At 42.2% G+C, this 16520-nt stretch overlaps 1 protein-coding gene across 11 annotated transcripts in view; it reads right to left on the bottom strand.

The window, feature by feature from the left end:
• Positions 1-16520, bottom strand: part of ST18 (ST18 C2H2C-type zinc finger transcription factor) — a 684113-nt gene that overhangs the window by 581116 nt on the left and 86477 nt on the right. For all 11 annotated transcript variants that reach the window (XR_004538340.1, XM_033933682.1, XM_033933686.1 and 8 more), the window contains one exon: positions 10510-10615. Coding sequence is in view for 10 of the 11 variants with exons in the window: in XM_033933682.1 (XP_033789573.1) it covers positions 10510-10615 (106 nt within the window). In the remaining variant the exon portion in view is untranslated. The remainder of the gene's footprint in view (positions 1-10509; positions 10616-16520) is intronic.

Below are 16520 nucleotides of genomic sequence, written 5' to 3'. Positions count from 1 at the left end.
GATTTGTCTAGCCCTGGATGAAGCTTTCTCCACTTGATTGGCAGTTTTCATGTCTTCGCTAATAATCACTCCCAAGTCACGTTCTGCTACAGTCCTTGCTAGGATCTCACCATTTAGGGTGTAAGTCCTGCATGGATTTTTGCCGCCAAGGTGCATGACCTTGCATTTTTTGGCATTGAAACTTAGTTGCCAAGTCTTTGACCAATGCTCCAGCAGGAGTAGGTCCTGCGTCATATTGTCGGGCATTGAGCTTTTGTCGGGCACTGTGCTTTCATCTGTAGTGCGGTTGCCTACTATGTTGCATAGTTTGGCATCATCGGCGAATAATGTAATTTTACCTCAAAGCCCCTCAGCCAAGTCTCTTACGAAGATGTTAAATAGGATCCGGCCCAAGACCGAGCCCTGCGGCACTCCGCTGATCACCTCCGTCGTATCGGAGAGGGTACCGTTTACCACTACCCTCTGAAGTCTACCTCTAAGCCAGTCCCTAACCCATGCGGTTAATGTTTCACCCAGTCCCATCGAACCCATCTTGCTCAATAACTTGTGGTGTGGGACGCTATCAAACGCTTTGCTGAAGTCCAAGTACATGACGTCCAGGGACTCCCCTATATCCAGCTTTCTTGTTACCCAGTCAAAGAAGCTGATCAGATTTGATTGACAGGACCTTCCCTTCGTAAAACCATGTTGATGGGGATCTCGTAGATTCTCCTCGTTCAGGATCATATCCAATTGGCGTTTGATTAGTGTTTCCATAAGTTTACTCACTATCGATGTGAGACTCACCGGTCTATAATTCTCAGCATCCGTCCTGCAACCCTTTTTGTGGAATGGAATGACGTTAGCCATTTTCCAATTCAAAGGGACTCTTCCTGTACTTAGGGAAAGATTGAAGAGCGCGGATAACGGTTTCACCAGGATGTCACTCAACTCCCTGAGCACCCTGGGGTGTAGTTTGTCCGGTCCCATAGCTTTGTTCACCTTGAGTCTTGATAGCTCCTCATAGACACACTCGAAATTTCGGAAAGGGTCTTACGAGTTTTCCCTCGTCGGCAGCTGAGGACCGGATCACGGCGCCTCGCAAGTGAAGACCGAGCAGAAGTATTCATTTAAAAGTTTGGCTTTGTCGGAGTCCGATTCTACATAGTTCCCATCGGGTTTCATAAGGCATACTATCCCATCTGTGTTTCTTTTTCTGTCACTAATATACCGGAAGAAGGATTTCCACGACAGGTGGTCGAGGCCAGTAGCGTGCTCGACTTCAAGATTCGATGGGACAGGCAGGTGGGGTTGCTACAGAGCTAAAAAGATGGTTTCTCAAGGGAGGGAGGGTTCTTGAGTGGGCAGACTTGGGCCGCCGGCCCTTTTCTGCCGTCATACTCTATGTTTCTATGTCCAAGTATCTCTTGCTCATAAGGGCCACCCGCTCAAGAACCATGCTGTAATCCCAAAGTGTCCAGGATTCTCAATAGGAACTGGACCCTGAGTGAGAAGGTCCTCTTAAACCGGTAGCCTGAGGTCTTCGGCTTTCTGGAGATGAACTAGGTCTGCACACCATGGCCTGCAGGGTCAATTGGGTGCAACTAAGACTACCAACCCGGATGCCTCACAATCCTGTAAATTACTTGCCCGAGTATGGGCCATGGGAGAAACATGTATAAGAGCTCTTCCTCCGGTCATGGCTGGACCAACGCATCCAGCCACTTGCTTCTGGGCTCATGACTCTGGCTGTAGAAGCACACCATCTTTGAGTTTACTGAGCCAACTGTGGAGGTCCCCACTGACGAATTATGGCATTGAACGCCCAGGGGGACAGAGATCGTTCACTGGGTCAAGTGTCTGCTAACTGAGAAAAATCAGCCTGCACGTTTCTAGTCTTGCCACATGTGTAGCTGAGAGAACCTACAGATGAGTTTCTACCCACTAGGTGCAATGAGACGCTCCTGGTGCCTCCTTGCTTGTTGATATAGGCAACCACTGTTGCACTGTCCAACAAGATTCTGACTGCCTTGCCTTCCAGAGACTCCTCCAGCACTTGAAGTGCTAGTCGAATGGTTCTGAGTTCCAGGCAATTTATGGACCACTCCTGTGGAGCCAGCATCCAATGACCCTATGCTGGGCAACCATCGCAATGACCTTCCCAGATGTAAAGGCTGGCATTAGTTGTTAATATCTGCCTGAAGGAAATACGAAGATGCATGTCCCTTGAAAGTGCAGCCATTTGCAACTACTACCATATACTGCTCTTCACTACAGACAAACATGGAAGCGGTTGCTGAAGTGAGTCTGTCTGAGGGGACCAACATGAGAGGAGATAGTCTTGGAGAGGTCTCATGTATTCTCTCACTCAAGGGACCACCTCTATGGCCACTGCCATTGACCCCAAGATTTGCAAGTAGTGCCATGCCATGGAAGATGGCTTCTGGAGCAAATCTGAAATCTGTTTCTGGAGCTTCATTCTGTGTGGCTCTGGAAAACAGACCTGGCCCCAAATCATGTCAAACAAGACTCTCAGGTACTCCAAATGCTGAGTCAGTTCCAGCCGGCTCTTCCTGAAGTTGACAATCCATCCCAAGTCTTGGAGGAGTTGAACCAGTCTTGAAACTGCTTGTTCACCTTCCTCCTTAGATGAAGCTCTTATGAGCCAACTGTCCATATGTGGGTGCCCTTGGATCCCAGCCTTGAGGAGATGTGCTGCCACCACCATCATCATTTTGGTAAAGGTGAAAGGTATCATTGCTAGACTGAAGGGGAGCACCAAGAACTGGAAAATCTGGGACAGTACATGGAACTGCGAGTACCTCCTAAGGGGCTGGGAAAATGGGAATTTAGAGAGGCTTCCAACAAATTGAGGGAAGTGAGGAATTCCTCTAGTGCCACTATGACAGACTGAAGAGTCTCCATGCAGAAGTGCAGCACCTTCAGAGCTGCACTGACAGCCTTGAGATCTAGAATTGGACTGCAGTCTTCTGAGCATTTCTTTGGCATAAAGAAGTATATGGAGTATCTGCCTGAGACCAGCTCCAAGGTATGAAGGTCCAGTAGCTTTTGCACTGTTGTCCTGGGTCTGAGGGCTCTCTCCAGTTCGCCAGCCAGAGACTCTACAAAGTGGTTTGGAAGGGGGCACCAAATTTGATTTTGTAATGGCTCCTAACATCTTCCAAAACCCAACTGTCTACGTCAATCTGAGACCAGACTGATCAGAAGGCTAACAGCCTGACCCTATCTGGGGGAACTCAGCCCCTGTCCTAGCATCACTGTGTTTCATAGAGACTGGAGAGAAGTGAGAGCTCGAGGCCTGCTGTTTCCGCCCCCACTTCCAATATGATCACTGAAAGGACCATTGTGTCACTTGGCTAGCTGCAGAGGAACAGAATCTTCAAGAGCCTTGAACATTACCCCTTCCTGGACCCCGAGCCATCTGGGGTCTGCTGTCTGGGATGGTAAGGCCTTGGGATGACAGTGTGCAATGCTTGCCACCAGGTCATCCAGACCCTTGCCAAATAACATCTGCCCCTGAAAGGGGAGCCTGCTTAGTATGTCTTTAGAGAAAGAATATCTTGCCCACTGTCTGATCCAGAGCATCTGCCGAGTGGAGATTGCAAAGGCCGACACCTTGCTCATAACTGATGAGATCATACAGAGCATCTGCTATATAATTTACCCCAGCTAGGAGCAATTGGGGATTCTCATCATCTGTGGGACTTATACTCGAGACAGACATGTGTGGCAAGCACCTACCACAAAGGAAGTTCCCTAAGGCTAAAGCTTCAAAGTGCCTCTTCAGCAGCAAGTCCACTTTATGGTCCTGTACATCCTTTTACATCACACCGCCCTCACTAGGCAGGGAGGTGCATTTGGTGACATGCGCCACCAGTGAATCCACCTTCGGCTGAACAAATAGCTGTTGGAAATCTGATGCCATCGGGTAAAGCTTTAGCCACCTGAAGGAACCTCTCTGGAGACTCCAAGTAGTCCGCAACCAACTTAGTGATGTTTGGATGTGAGGGAAAGCACGCTGACTGAGCAACCGAGCTGCTTATAACTGAGAACTGAGACAAAGGCGCTGGAGGAACTTCCAGTTTCAGTTCTCTCAGCGAGGTAGAAATAATGCTGGGAAGCGCAGAGGGTTGTAAAGCCATTGCACCATGGGGTTATCTCCCTGGTCTAGGGCCACTGCCACTTCTGGACAGCTGCTCTCCGGCACCAAACCAGACTCTGCCAGGGAAACTTCATCCTGGGATAATAGTGGCATGGAATCAGATTTTCCATCCTGCTAGTCTGTGTCAGAATGAATCTCCTAGTCCAAGCCTGTGTCCTCAACTGGTTGGGGCACCTGCTGAGAGAAGTTCCCTGTGCCACTACCTCTGGTGCACTGCAAGCAGATGCAAAGGACCCTCGGCTGTTCAGACAGGCATGCCACATGAGGCTCACAAAATCAAGGGTAAAGCCTTGGACTAGTGGTCTCAAAGACCCTGGCAGGGACCCCCACCAGTGTTCCTGGGCTCCGCAGTTCCCACATACCTGTGCTTGGCCAATGTATGTTTGAAGGGCTCTGGAAATGGTCTCTTCCCCTGGAAACGTACCTCCAGTGGATCCGCTGCCCTGAAGGACTTGGAGGAGGCTGAGCCCAAGGCTCCCAATCCTCCCCTCCCACATGCGCACCGCTGTATGTGGGACATGGACAATCCTCAGTTGACAATCCATTGAAAACCTGGCATGATATAGGGTTAAAAAGCAGATTCTTACTACGCTGAAAACAACAGGAGTGGTCACCTATTAGTCTCATATCTGAAACACAAAGCTGAGAAGAAGACCATCACTAATATTCTCTCAGATGATGGATCCAATCTTACAAATTTAAACAACAACTTAACTGAATTCAAACCTTCTACAAAACATAAGACCATAAGAATAGCCTTACTGGGTCAGACCAATGGTACATCAAGCCCAGTAGCCCGTTCTCACGGTAGTCAATCCAGGTCACTAATGCTCTTTTTTTTTTTTTTAAATAGCTACATTAAAGAGAAGGTACATTAAGAGAATATACCTAAGGGTTTTCTAGATTAGAGAATGACACGGGGACCGTTTACCACGGTAAACCGTGGTCACCGCAGTAAATCCGCAGGAATGGAGACATTTGCAACTGGTTTACCGCAGGAATGGGGACAAGATCTTTCACCGCTCAGTGGGAATGGGGACAAGACCTTTTACCGCCCCATGGGAGCGGTGAAAAGTCTTGCTCCTGTGGTAAAAAAAATTGTACCCGTGTCAAACTCAGCATCTCCTCCCCAGCTCCTCTTGCGCCTATTTTACCTTCAGGAGCCAGCCATACCACGGATGAAGGCAGAAGGAACCCAAAATCAAAGCCTGAGACCAATGTGATTTGAAGAATAAAATTACCAGACAACAAAGGATAGAAAAAAATTAATTTATTTTATATTTTGTGATTAGAATATTTCAGATTAGAAATATGTATCCTGCTAGAGCTGGTATTAAGACATAACTAGGGACTGCAAAGCCCAGGCTGTGCTTCTTTAGCTTCCAGCTGGGTTAGGGCTCTCTCTCTGACCAGGGGGCAGTTGCCCTAGTTCCTCTCCCATAACACTATTCCTGCCATGTGTGACTGAAGCATTCTGTTAGCTTGATTTTTCTTTGTAGCATTCTGTAGTAATTTTGTTTGTTCAGTTTTCACAATAGTGGAGGGGATATTTGTGAAATGGAGGGGGGACAGGGGTTTTGTTGCTCCTTGCTCTGTATTATTTGTGTTTATAAAGTGACAATTGTACAGAATATTGTCTCTTTTTATACTTTAATTAAATAAGTTCAGTATAAAATCATAACTATTCGAGGCTTGTGTGAATGGGATCTGACAGTTTGCAGGATGGGAATGGGGCAGGGGCGGGGACTGAGCTCACGGGGACAGGGCAGGGATGGTGATAAATTTTTTCCCAGTGTCATTCTCTATTCTAGATCATCTGCTGCAGCCACAAATAGTTTTTATGTGGTATATAAATTTTTAAATAAATAAACAGAATCAGAAGTTTTCTATTAAAGAAATAAAGGAAGGGATCACAAGTATGACACCAAATAAATCACCAGGACCTGACGGTTACACTGTCAAATTTTACAGAGCTTTTATGGACTCGATAACACCTTATATGGAAAAATACTGTCAACATCTTGGTAACAATGGCATTGCTAGAGGGACCTTCACAGAGGCTACAATAATAGTCATTCCTAAACCTGGAAAGGATCCTAGGAGGTTACAAAATTATAGACCCTTGTCACTGATAAATGTGGACGCTAAAATCTACACTAAGATAATCGCTACACGTCTTCAAAAAATCTTACGTAACATCATAGAGATGGACCAATCAGGGTTTATGAATGGAAGGTACTCTTGCTAACACCAAGCTTTTTGCGAATATCATTGCTACATGTGAGAATCATTCTTAAAATCTGCTTGCAATTGGAGTGGATGCTGATAAAGCATTTGACCGCATCAAATGGGCTTTCACGTTTAAAACTCTCAAATGGTATGGTTTTTCAGAAAATTTTATGAAATTGATAGCAGTCTTGTACTCAAATCCAAGTACTAAAATTTTGATTAATGGTGAATTATCCCAGGTTTTTCATCCCACAAAAGAGGTACAAGGCAGGGATATCCACTATCTCCTTTACTTTTTAATATAACTCTAGAACCATTGTTAATAACTATCGGAACAAATCCAAAAATACAAGGATTCAAACTTAAAGATTTCACCACTACCTTGTCTGAATATGCGGATGACGTGCTGATTTATACCACAACGGAATCCATTCCTTCATTACTTCAGGTAATACATGGCTACTTACGGGTATCCGGATACAATCTAAATTCTTCCAAAATGGAAATAATGCCTCTGAACTGCCCTGAAATTAAATCAGTGATTGAAGAGCTAGGACTGATGTGGACATCTAACAAAATGAATACTTAGGAGTGCTCTTTGCTTCAACTTTTGAGGAAACCACTACCTACAACACGGAACATATCATACATATAATCAAAAAATCTGTACAGAAATGGACAACTTTTAAATTATCATGGTACAGTCACCTTGATACGATGAAAATGATGATCCAACCTAAAATTAACTACATGCTGAGCATTGTATCATGGTTATTACATAACAAGCCCTATAAAATGATTGACCAGTTTCTAGTAAAATTTTTATGGAACGGCAAGAAACCTAGAATTGCTCTCCATAAATTAAAACTACCTAAAGATAAAGGAGGAGTTAACTTTCCATGATTCTACAGCTATCACATTGCATTGCATTCCTTATGACACAAGGTTCCCAATGGATAATGCCAGATACCACTCTTGTAAGACCACCTTGGTATTCATTAGAGTCAACATTATATGGTAAGGATAAGTTGAAGCATATGCCTGGTGTTACTCTTACACAAAAATAGAAAGAACTTAAGATACTAGTCTCAACAAAAATTGCTCTCAATACTTTTGATTCATGTCAAATGATTAAATGGTCTGACACAAAGCTTACTCCTGTACGGCACAATGCTTAGAATTCAAAATAAAATACTGGATTGGAAATCATGGCAAAGAGCTCGCATTTGGAACCTTGGGCATCTACCAAGTAACAGTGAGTGGACTACATACTCTGTCTTTCAACAGGAATACAACTTGCCTAACATATATCACTACCAGTGGTTACAACTATCGCATTGCGTGACTCGGTTATATCCAAAGCATAAGAAAATAGAGAATACACCAGATTTAATCAATCATGTGATTAAAATAACCAACCCCTTATGGTATGGTACAAAATACTTCAAGTATCCAAAATAAAGCCCTTTCTATGTATGGAATGAAAATGGAATGAAATACTTGTCATTAGCCTCGATGAAATTGAATGGTCAGCTATATGGATCACGATGTTCAAAACTATTCGCTCTGCCTCAATATTACAATCCATATATTTCTTACTTCATAGAATCCAATGGACTCCTTATAAATTAGCTAAATTCCAAAAGGATTTAAGCCTTCTATGCAGGGCATGCAAACAGGAAGATGGTATGTTAACTCATATGGTATTTCTATGTGAACATCTTAAATCGTATTGGACAAAAATATCGGATACCATATGTGCTGTACTAAATCTCAGTGAACCCTTCCACATCAAGATATTAATAACTGGTCACTTTGGCATCTCTTCTTCACTTACTGATTCTCAAGCTAGACTCGTCAATATACTACTTTACCTAGCAATAAAAAACAGTTTTCATAATTGGAAAGATTTTACTAAAGTAAGATTTTAATACTTGGTGGAATGCTGTATGCTTAACTAATAAATATGAAAGGGTAATAGCTGAAAAACATAAAAACATAGCTAATTATGTCAAAATATGGAATCCTTTACATAAAGTACTGTGAAACCTTCTCTTGATATATTTCTTAGTCACAAATGTATATTCTCCTTAGTTATATTTATTTATCTATTTCTTTTTTTTTTTAAGTTCAGTAAGTTTTCGCCTAAAACTAAGCAGTTAACAATTGAAAAACATTCACAATAACTTATACACAATACATTTACAAAATGCATTCAAATAACATTGCAATTACATAGCAATCTCATCCCCTAGAAATAATTTTGAGAGCTCAAAGAATTTACACATTATCCATCACAGACAGTATATAAAGTAGAATAACCACAGCTTAGAATTCTTAAGATAAATCTACCAGGTAGTTTGTTTGTTTTTTTAAAAAAAAAGCCTTCACAAACAGTTGTATCTTCAACATTTTTCTAAATTGTAAGCAGTCGAAACAGGTCTTTAGGATACCATGGAAGGAATAATAATAATAATGTATACTCTAATCCATTGATTAGACATTACTGAAACTTTTGGGAATTATAACACTATAGGGAATCTGAACTACCGCCATGGACTTTCATCCAATACATCACATCATTACCGTTAACAATGTTATTCTCCGAGTATGCTATATTACATATATGTTATGTTGATATGTTATTTCTTTGTTTAAATATATGTTATATTTGTTTTTTGATAATAATCTCAATAAAATATTTTGAACACAAAAAGAATTTTGCATTCAACATGAAACATGACAGGCAGCCAGTGTAACTGTTTCAAAATTGGGAAACACCAGTAATCATCCTTGCAGCTGTATTCTGCACCACTTGCAAAGCATGTACCTTAGATTTAGTCATACCCAAAAATAAGCAATTGCAAAAATCCAGTTTTGTACTGACAAGACTTTGGATTACTATTTGGAAGTCTGATACGGACATCGGCTTAACCAGTGCTCTAGGTCAATGGGTATGTACTTTGTTAGCAGTATTAAATGTCATCAGGGAATGAAATTTCAAATCTAGTTGTAGTAGGTATAAACAAGCAAATAAACAAAACCCCCAAGACCCATTTTGTGATGTGTTGCTATGCGTAAGACCCTAGTTCATTTGCAGAGTTAAGGTGTTCTGCTTCCCATGTTGGCTGGGACAGTAGCAGAAAGAGGGTGAGAGGTGCTCAGGGCAGTAGTGTCCCTCCCCCGCCATCTTCTCCGCTCCCCCACCTGCAGTAGTGTCCTTCCCTGCCCTCTCCTGCCACGTGCATGCACCCCTTCCCTTCCACCATACCTCTTAACATTCGTGGCATGAGCAGCAGCCCCAACCTGCTGCTCGTGCCAGCATCAGCTCTTCCTCTGACGTCACTTCCTAGGCGTAGGTCCAGGAAAAGATGTCAGAAGGGAAGCAGCACGCGGTAGTGGGGGGAGTGGGGCGGAGAGTTGGAGAGGAAGATGGGTGCTGGCACCCCCACCAAGAAGGCGCCCAGGGCTGGGGCAGTTGTGGGAACTGGGTTCACAGCCCCTTCCCACCCATCTAATAGAGAAAAAGTGGTCATTGTTTAATGGCAATACCTAGTGGCTATATATTTAAAAGCCTTGAAGATCTCTAAACCCCCTCCCCCGCTTCTCCCCGGGCAGTGTGATTATTGCATCTTAATGACTAGATGAAAATATACAGTTATTTTTAATCAGGTATATTCCAAAGCCACTGACATAACCCATTAAGTTTTCAAATATGAAAGTTAACTGGATAACTTACTTAATTAAACTTAATTATACTCTCGCTCAGCAAATTGTATATCTATAATTTTGCTTCCTTAATGTTTCTGCACTCTGCATTTCCTCTGACTATCTGCACATTGTAACTCGCTAAATTTCCAGCTCTCTTGATTGTAAACCGCCTAGAAGTCGCAAGATTGTGGCAGTATAGAAGAATAAAGTTATTATTATTATTATTATTTAAATTTAATATCAGTCTTAAGATTTCCTAATCAGTTTTCAGTCAAGCTGATCAAAAGTTAGTCATCTTAGGAGGCAAAAAGTAAGTGCATCTTTTCAAACACACCCACCAGGGTATTTGTCATGCTAAAAAATATGTGTTGCACAAAACATCCATGTTGAGTTTGCTCTTCTCTTACCTTTGCGTGGGTTTGCAGATGTATTCTGCTTTGCCTTTATTGTGGTCTTCCTTTTAAGGTTTTTTGATGCTCCAGACACAAATATATTCACTTTCTCTTTTCTTTTCTGGATTGGAGAAAAAAACCAAGAACGTGGAATAAATTCTCTATTTAGAACTGCAAAACGACAACAACTACAAAAAAGAACTGTCTTCATTTGTACATTGGTCAAATATTCAAAATTAAATCTGTTTTTAAACAATGCAAATCTGTTGAAAGAATGAGGATAAGACAGAGTTAAGAAAACTATGCCTAAGACCAGTCATGTGAAGCTTAGGGAAAGTATCCTTTTTGGTATCCTGTAGGCTTCTAAACACATTTGGATCTGCAGTATTTCACAATACCTCAAACACTCGTTCCTTACCTTTAACATGGCAGTGAGATAACTTTCTGCTCAAATCATCCTGCCAAGCTTGCTACAACAGGACGCCAAAGAATCCGAATGTAAGCACTCTGGAACTTGCTGACTAACTTCATGCTGCCTGTATTATTTACCAAACTGCACAAAGAAAATGCTGTCTATTCAAAAAGCATTTCAAAACTCTTTTCACAGAAAGTGAACGAACAAACACTTCCATGTCCCAAGCTGTGGTCACGTCTCCCATAAGGCCCGGTGATAGCTGTGGGGCATGGAACTGAGTGACACCATCACCAGTCACTAAAAAGCACTTTTGTCAACAACTTGCTTGTGGGATTTGGAGCAGAGGAAAAAGAAATTATTTTCCTTTCTCTGATATTATGCAGCTAGCTCTAGCTTTTGCTTGCTTGTTTAGAACTTCACAGATCTTATTTTGTTGGGCAGGGTGTTTTCTAATAAAGGTATCTGCATATCTTTTAAATTTTGCTTTCCCTTGTAATAGATATCTAAAGATTTGATGATCTACTATTTTTTTATTTTTTTAAAATTAAATCTCAATTATTCCCTTTGGTACTGGAGAATGTGCTACTAAATTTGTATTAAGAGATTCATGTTTGCTCATTTCCCCAGGCAGAACCTGCCCTATCACCCCCCACACTTTTTTTTTTTTTTTAAGTACTTGCTGCGGATTCAACATTTCCAGATAACTAGGAGGCTAAGGTCTGAATTTTCCCTTCCTGTCCCAATCACTCACAGAAAGACATGTGCTTCCCTATCACATCAGGGTTTTGGAAATTCACTGTCTCTTTTGCTGCTGAAGCACATGCTTTCACATAGACTTTCATAAGATGGGTTGAAACTTGTGTTAACATTCTTCAATGTGCAACATATACCTTTACTAGAACATTATAAGACAATTAATGTGAAACTTCTGGAGAAGTTATTCTCCCCTACCAAGTTAACTAAGTGTTTTCCAATTCTCCAATTCAGATTGGATCTGTTTTGTAAGGCACTCATACCCCCACCCCTCTTTTACAAAACCACAGAAGCATTTTTTTAGCGCAGGCCAGCGCACTAAGGGCTCCTTTTACGAAGGCGCGTTAGCGGTTTAACCCGCGTAATACCACGCGCTAAACTGCCGGATGTGCTAGCCGCTACCGCCTCCTTTTAAGCAGGCAGTAGTTTTTGGCCAGCGCGGGGGTTAGCGTGTGATGAAAAGTCGCACATGTTAACCCCGCTAGCGCACCTTTGTAAAAGGAGCCCTAAGTGCTCTGCGCTGCTCCCAACACTCAGAGTTCCTATGAGCATTGGGAGCAACGCAGAGCATTCAGTGCACTTGCCTACGCTAAATAATGCTTCTGCGGTTTTGTAAAAGGGGGTATAGTTAAGGTGAAAAAAATCTATTATTTTATTAGAGATAATAATGCCTAATATCTGAACCCTTTATCTGCTTTCTTCAATCCATAGATATAATTTTAAAGAGTACAGCTTCAGTTTTGCCAGTGTTGATTTTAGAAACCTGATAGCTGTCCAAATTATGATAATTCTGTCAATAAAAATAGTAAAGATTTATATGGAATAGCTATAATAACAGGGACCAGCTTCAATGAAGTAATTCACACACAAAACAAAATACAGCTGGCTTACAACCATTGAAAAAATAAAATATTACTAATTAGGGGGCAATCATTAATCATGATTACAAGCATAGCTTCAAAGACTCAACCAGCACCAATCCAACTCAAAGTTGCAACAGCAGTGCTCTTATAGAGTACAGCAGGCATTATCATTGGACAGGTTAGACTGGAAAAAAAACTGAGCAAAAAACCCAAAAATCTCAAAAAAGAGAGGAAAATTCTCTTGCTCAGAAAAAAACCCCAGTCAAACCAATAAGATCAACCTCCCCAAAACAGTAATACAATGAGCCCTCCGAATCTGTGGTTTCAGTATCCGGAGATTCGTTATTCGCAATTTTTTATTTATTTATTTTTTTATAAAGCTGCATTCCGGATTTTCCCCGCCTCCTTCCCAGCATCCCAGACCTTACCTGGTGGTCTAGCGGGCTTTTGGGGCAGGAACAATCTTCCTACGCTCCTGCCCTGTGCAGATCACTCATAGCAAATGGCTGCGCGGAGTTCCTGTCATAGTCACTACAATTCTCAAGCCCACATTGTCCACTTTTTTTTTTTAATCACCACCTCACCATGCCTTCTATCACCCACCTTCTTCACAGCTCTAAAGCTTCAACAGTTTCTCCCCCTCATTCAATCCTCCCCATCCAGTCTAACTGCATCTCGCCTCCATTGCCATCGACGCACCTCTCCTGCTCTGCTCCATGCTCTTCTACTCCTCCTTTTGCTCACTGCTGGCCCTCCTAGTCAAACCTAATCCTGGCCCTCCTAGTGAACTCTCACCCTACTCATGCAGGTTGCACCGCAACTTCTCCAGCATTTTTCCCATCCCCCTCCTCTCCCCTTCTTCTCTATAAAGCATTCCTTGATTTGATCAATTTTACCTCCCTAGCATACCCTGATGTTATATTTACCCAGTCAATACTGGGGTAGTTGAAATCATTATTATTGTGTTACCCAGTTTGTTAGGCTCCTTAATTTCCGATAACATTTCAGCATCTGTCCATTCATCCTGGTCATGCGGACGGTAGTACCTGAAGATGGGTGTCTGTTCACATAAGCTACTGCGGTGGCACTGTCAGAGAACACTCGGACTGCCTTTCCTTCCAGGTACTGTTCCAGTGCCCTCAGTGCTAAGCAAATGGCTCAGAGTTCCAGGTGATTTATAGATTACTTCCTCTGAGGGAGGGTCCACAGTGGGCTTCTCAGCTGAAAAGGCTGGCATTAGTCTTTAGGGTCACCCATGAGAAGAGTCAGAGGGGGTAAGCTCTTTGATAAGGTGTGCCCTTGAAGCCGTTAACACAAGCTGCTCTTCGCATTCCCTGTTAAGAGAAGCTGCTGCTGTAAGGAATGACTCTGGGGGGGACTACCTGGAGAGCAGAGCATCCTGGAGACAGAGCATATGCACCCTCGCCCAGGGAACTACCTCGGGTGGCTGCCATCGAGCCAAGCACCTAAAGGTAATGCCAGACTGTGGAATTCAGCATCCCTAAGAGATTAAAAATGTGCTTCTGGAATTTATGTTTGTATGGCTTAGGACAAAAGATGTAGCCTTTTGCTGTGTCTAAGCAGACCCCCAGATACTCCAGGTACTGAGTCAGCTCTAGATGACTCTTCTTGGAATTGACAATCCAGCAACGATCCTATAGGAGATCCACAACTTGTCGCACTGCCTGCTTGCCCTCCAGCCTTGATGGCGCTCTGATCAGACAATTGTCCAGGTATAGGTGCACCGTACATCCTGTGGATTTGATCTCTGCTGCAACCACCCCTATCATCTTGGTGAAAGTGTGTGGGGCTGTCACCAGACCAAAGGCAGGGCCACAAACTAAAATTGTCATTAAAGAACATGAAATCTCAAGTATTTCCTGTGGTCTGGGAAAATAGGAACATGAAGGAATGCCTCTATCATATCTAGGGAGGCTAGGAATTTCTCCAGCCACTGCCACAATGAGTGACCGAACATCTTCATGTGGAAGCGCAGAACTTTCAGCGTTTGAAGTCTAAGAACAGTCTCTAGTTTTCAGTGCCTTTTTTTGCCACTATGGAGTATCTGCCAGAGCCCGATTCTTCTTTGGGAACTGATTCTATGGTTTGAATGTCCAATAGCCTTTCTACTGTTACACTCAGACCCTGGCCTCTATTTCTGGACGGTCAACTGTAGAGTCGATGAAGAGATCTGAAGAAGGGTGACAGAACTCAATCTTGTGACACTCTCGAATAATATCTTGAACCAAGCAGTCCAAGGAGATTTTCTCCCACTTCCTCCAGAATGCCTCCTTCCAATGTGCGAGGGCATGCCTGCTGTCCTGGTGTCATTGTGATTTTTTGAAGGTTGTGCTGATGCAAGAACCTGAGGGTTGCTGGCATATAGATTGCAGAGAATTTGCAGGAACATAGTCAGGGATAAGAACTGCCTCTGGCTCCCCCAGTGGGTCAGTGAGGTTCACTATCAGGCAGATATTTGGGGTGGTGAACTGCCATGCTGGTCATAAGGTCGTTGAGGCCCTTAATAAAAAGCATCTGCCCCTATGAAGGTCAGTCTGCTTAAGGTGGCTTTGGAGGCTGAATCGCCCATCCAAGTTTCAAGTTTCAAGTTTATTTGAAATTTGATGAATCGCTTATACATAAAATACTAAGCGATGTACAATAAAATCCAAATTTGAATGTAAAATAAAATACAGAATAATGATAACAAATAAGACTAAGCGAATTACTATAAAATCCAAATTTGAACATATATTAAAATACAAGATAATAATAATAATAATAATACCAATAATAAATCAAAATAAAAAGGGGGTTTGACCTACAGACCAACAAATTCAACTGGAAGGAAGGGAAGAGGGAATCAGGTTACAATATTAATCATTTTAAAAAGAGAGAAACATAAAAGGAAAAAACAATAGGAGGGTTACTTTTTTTTTTTTTTTAAAGACTGGTGCTCTGCAATTATTTCAAATATGAGGTAAACGCATCTTTAAACAGAAGGGTTTTTAAGTTAGTTTTGAAATGACTAATATCTTTTTCATTTCTAATATATTTGGGGAGAGAATTCCAGGTTTGAGGTGCAACTACTGAGAATATATCATATCGTTTTGTGCCAATCACTTTCAAAGAAGGGACTACCAAAAGATCTTGGCTTGATGAGCGAAGGGAACGAGAAGAGTTGTATGGGATGAGTATCCTGTTTATAAATTGCGGTTCATTTGTAGATAAAGTTTTAAATACCAAAAGTAAAATTTTGAAGATGATGCGATGATTGATGGGAAGCCAATGTGAGGCAATCAGAAAGGGGGATACATGGTCATATTTTTTCCCGTTGTGAATTAATTTAACGGCAAGATTTTGAATTATCTGCAGGCGTTTCTTTTCTTTTTGGGTAATATTTAATAATAATGAGTTACAGTAGTCTAGCTTTGAGATGATGAGTGAGTGTATGAGTATATTTAGGGATTTTGGTTCCAGGAACTTGGAAATAGAACGAATTTGGCGTATGCGATAAAAGCAGGATTTAACTATGCTATTTATGTGTTCATGATCTGTCTGATCCAGAGAATGCAAAGGAGAGAAACTACATACACCTTGCTCATGACTCTAATGATGTCTTATAGAGCATCTGCCACATAATTCACCCCTCCAGCACCAGCTGGGGGCAGACATCCTCCTCTTCAATCAGACATAGCCTTAATCTGGTATGGCAAACATGTGCCATATATGAGGCTGCCGCTTTGATCCTCAAAGCTAGTACTTCAAATTGCCTTGTAAGAACCATATCCACCTTGCGATCTTGCACATTCTTTAACATCATTCCTCACTCACTGGGGAGAAAGGTGCTTTTAGTTACTTGAGACATTGTGGAATCTATCTTCAGCTGACTAAACAGCTGTTGAAATTCCAGAGCCATAGGATAAAGTTTGGACATAGTTCTGGCCACCTTTAGGGAACCTTCTGGAGTCTCCCATTGTTCAGTGACCAGCAAG

Source organism: Geotrypetes seraphini, chromosome 2 (genome assembly GCF_902459505.1).
Source record: "Geotrypetes seraphini chromosome 2, aGeoSer1.1, whole genome shotgun sequence".
Classification (NCBI taxonomy): domain Eukaryota; kingdom Metazoa; phylum Chordata; class Amphibia; order Gymnophiona; family Dermophiidae; genus Geotrypetes; species Geotrypetes seraphini.
Note: the sequence above shows the minus strand (reverse complement) of the source record. Positions and strands in the feature narration are given on the sequence as shown.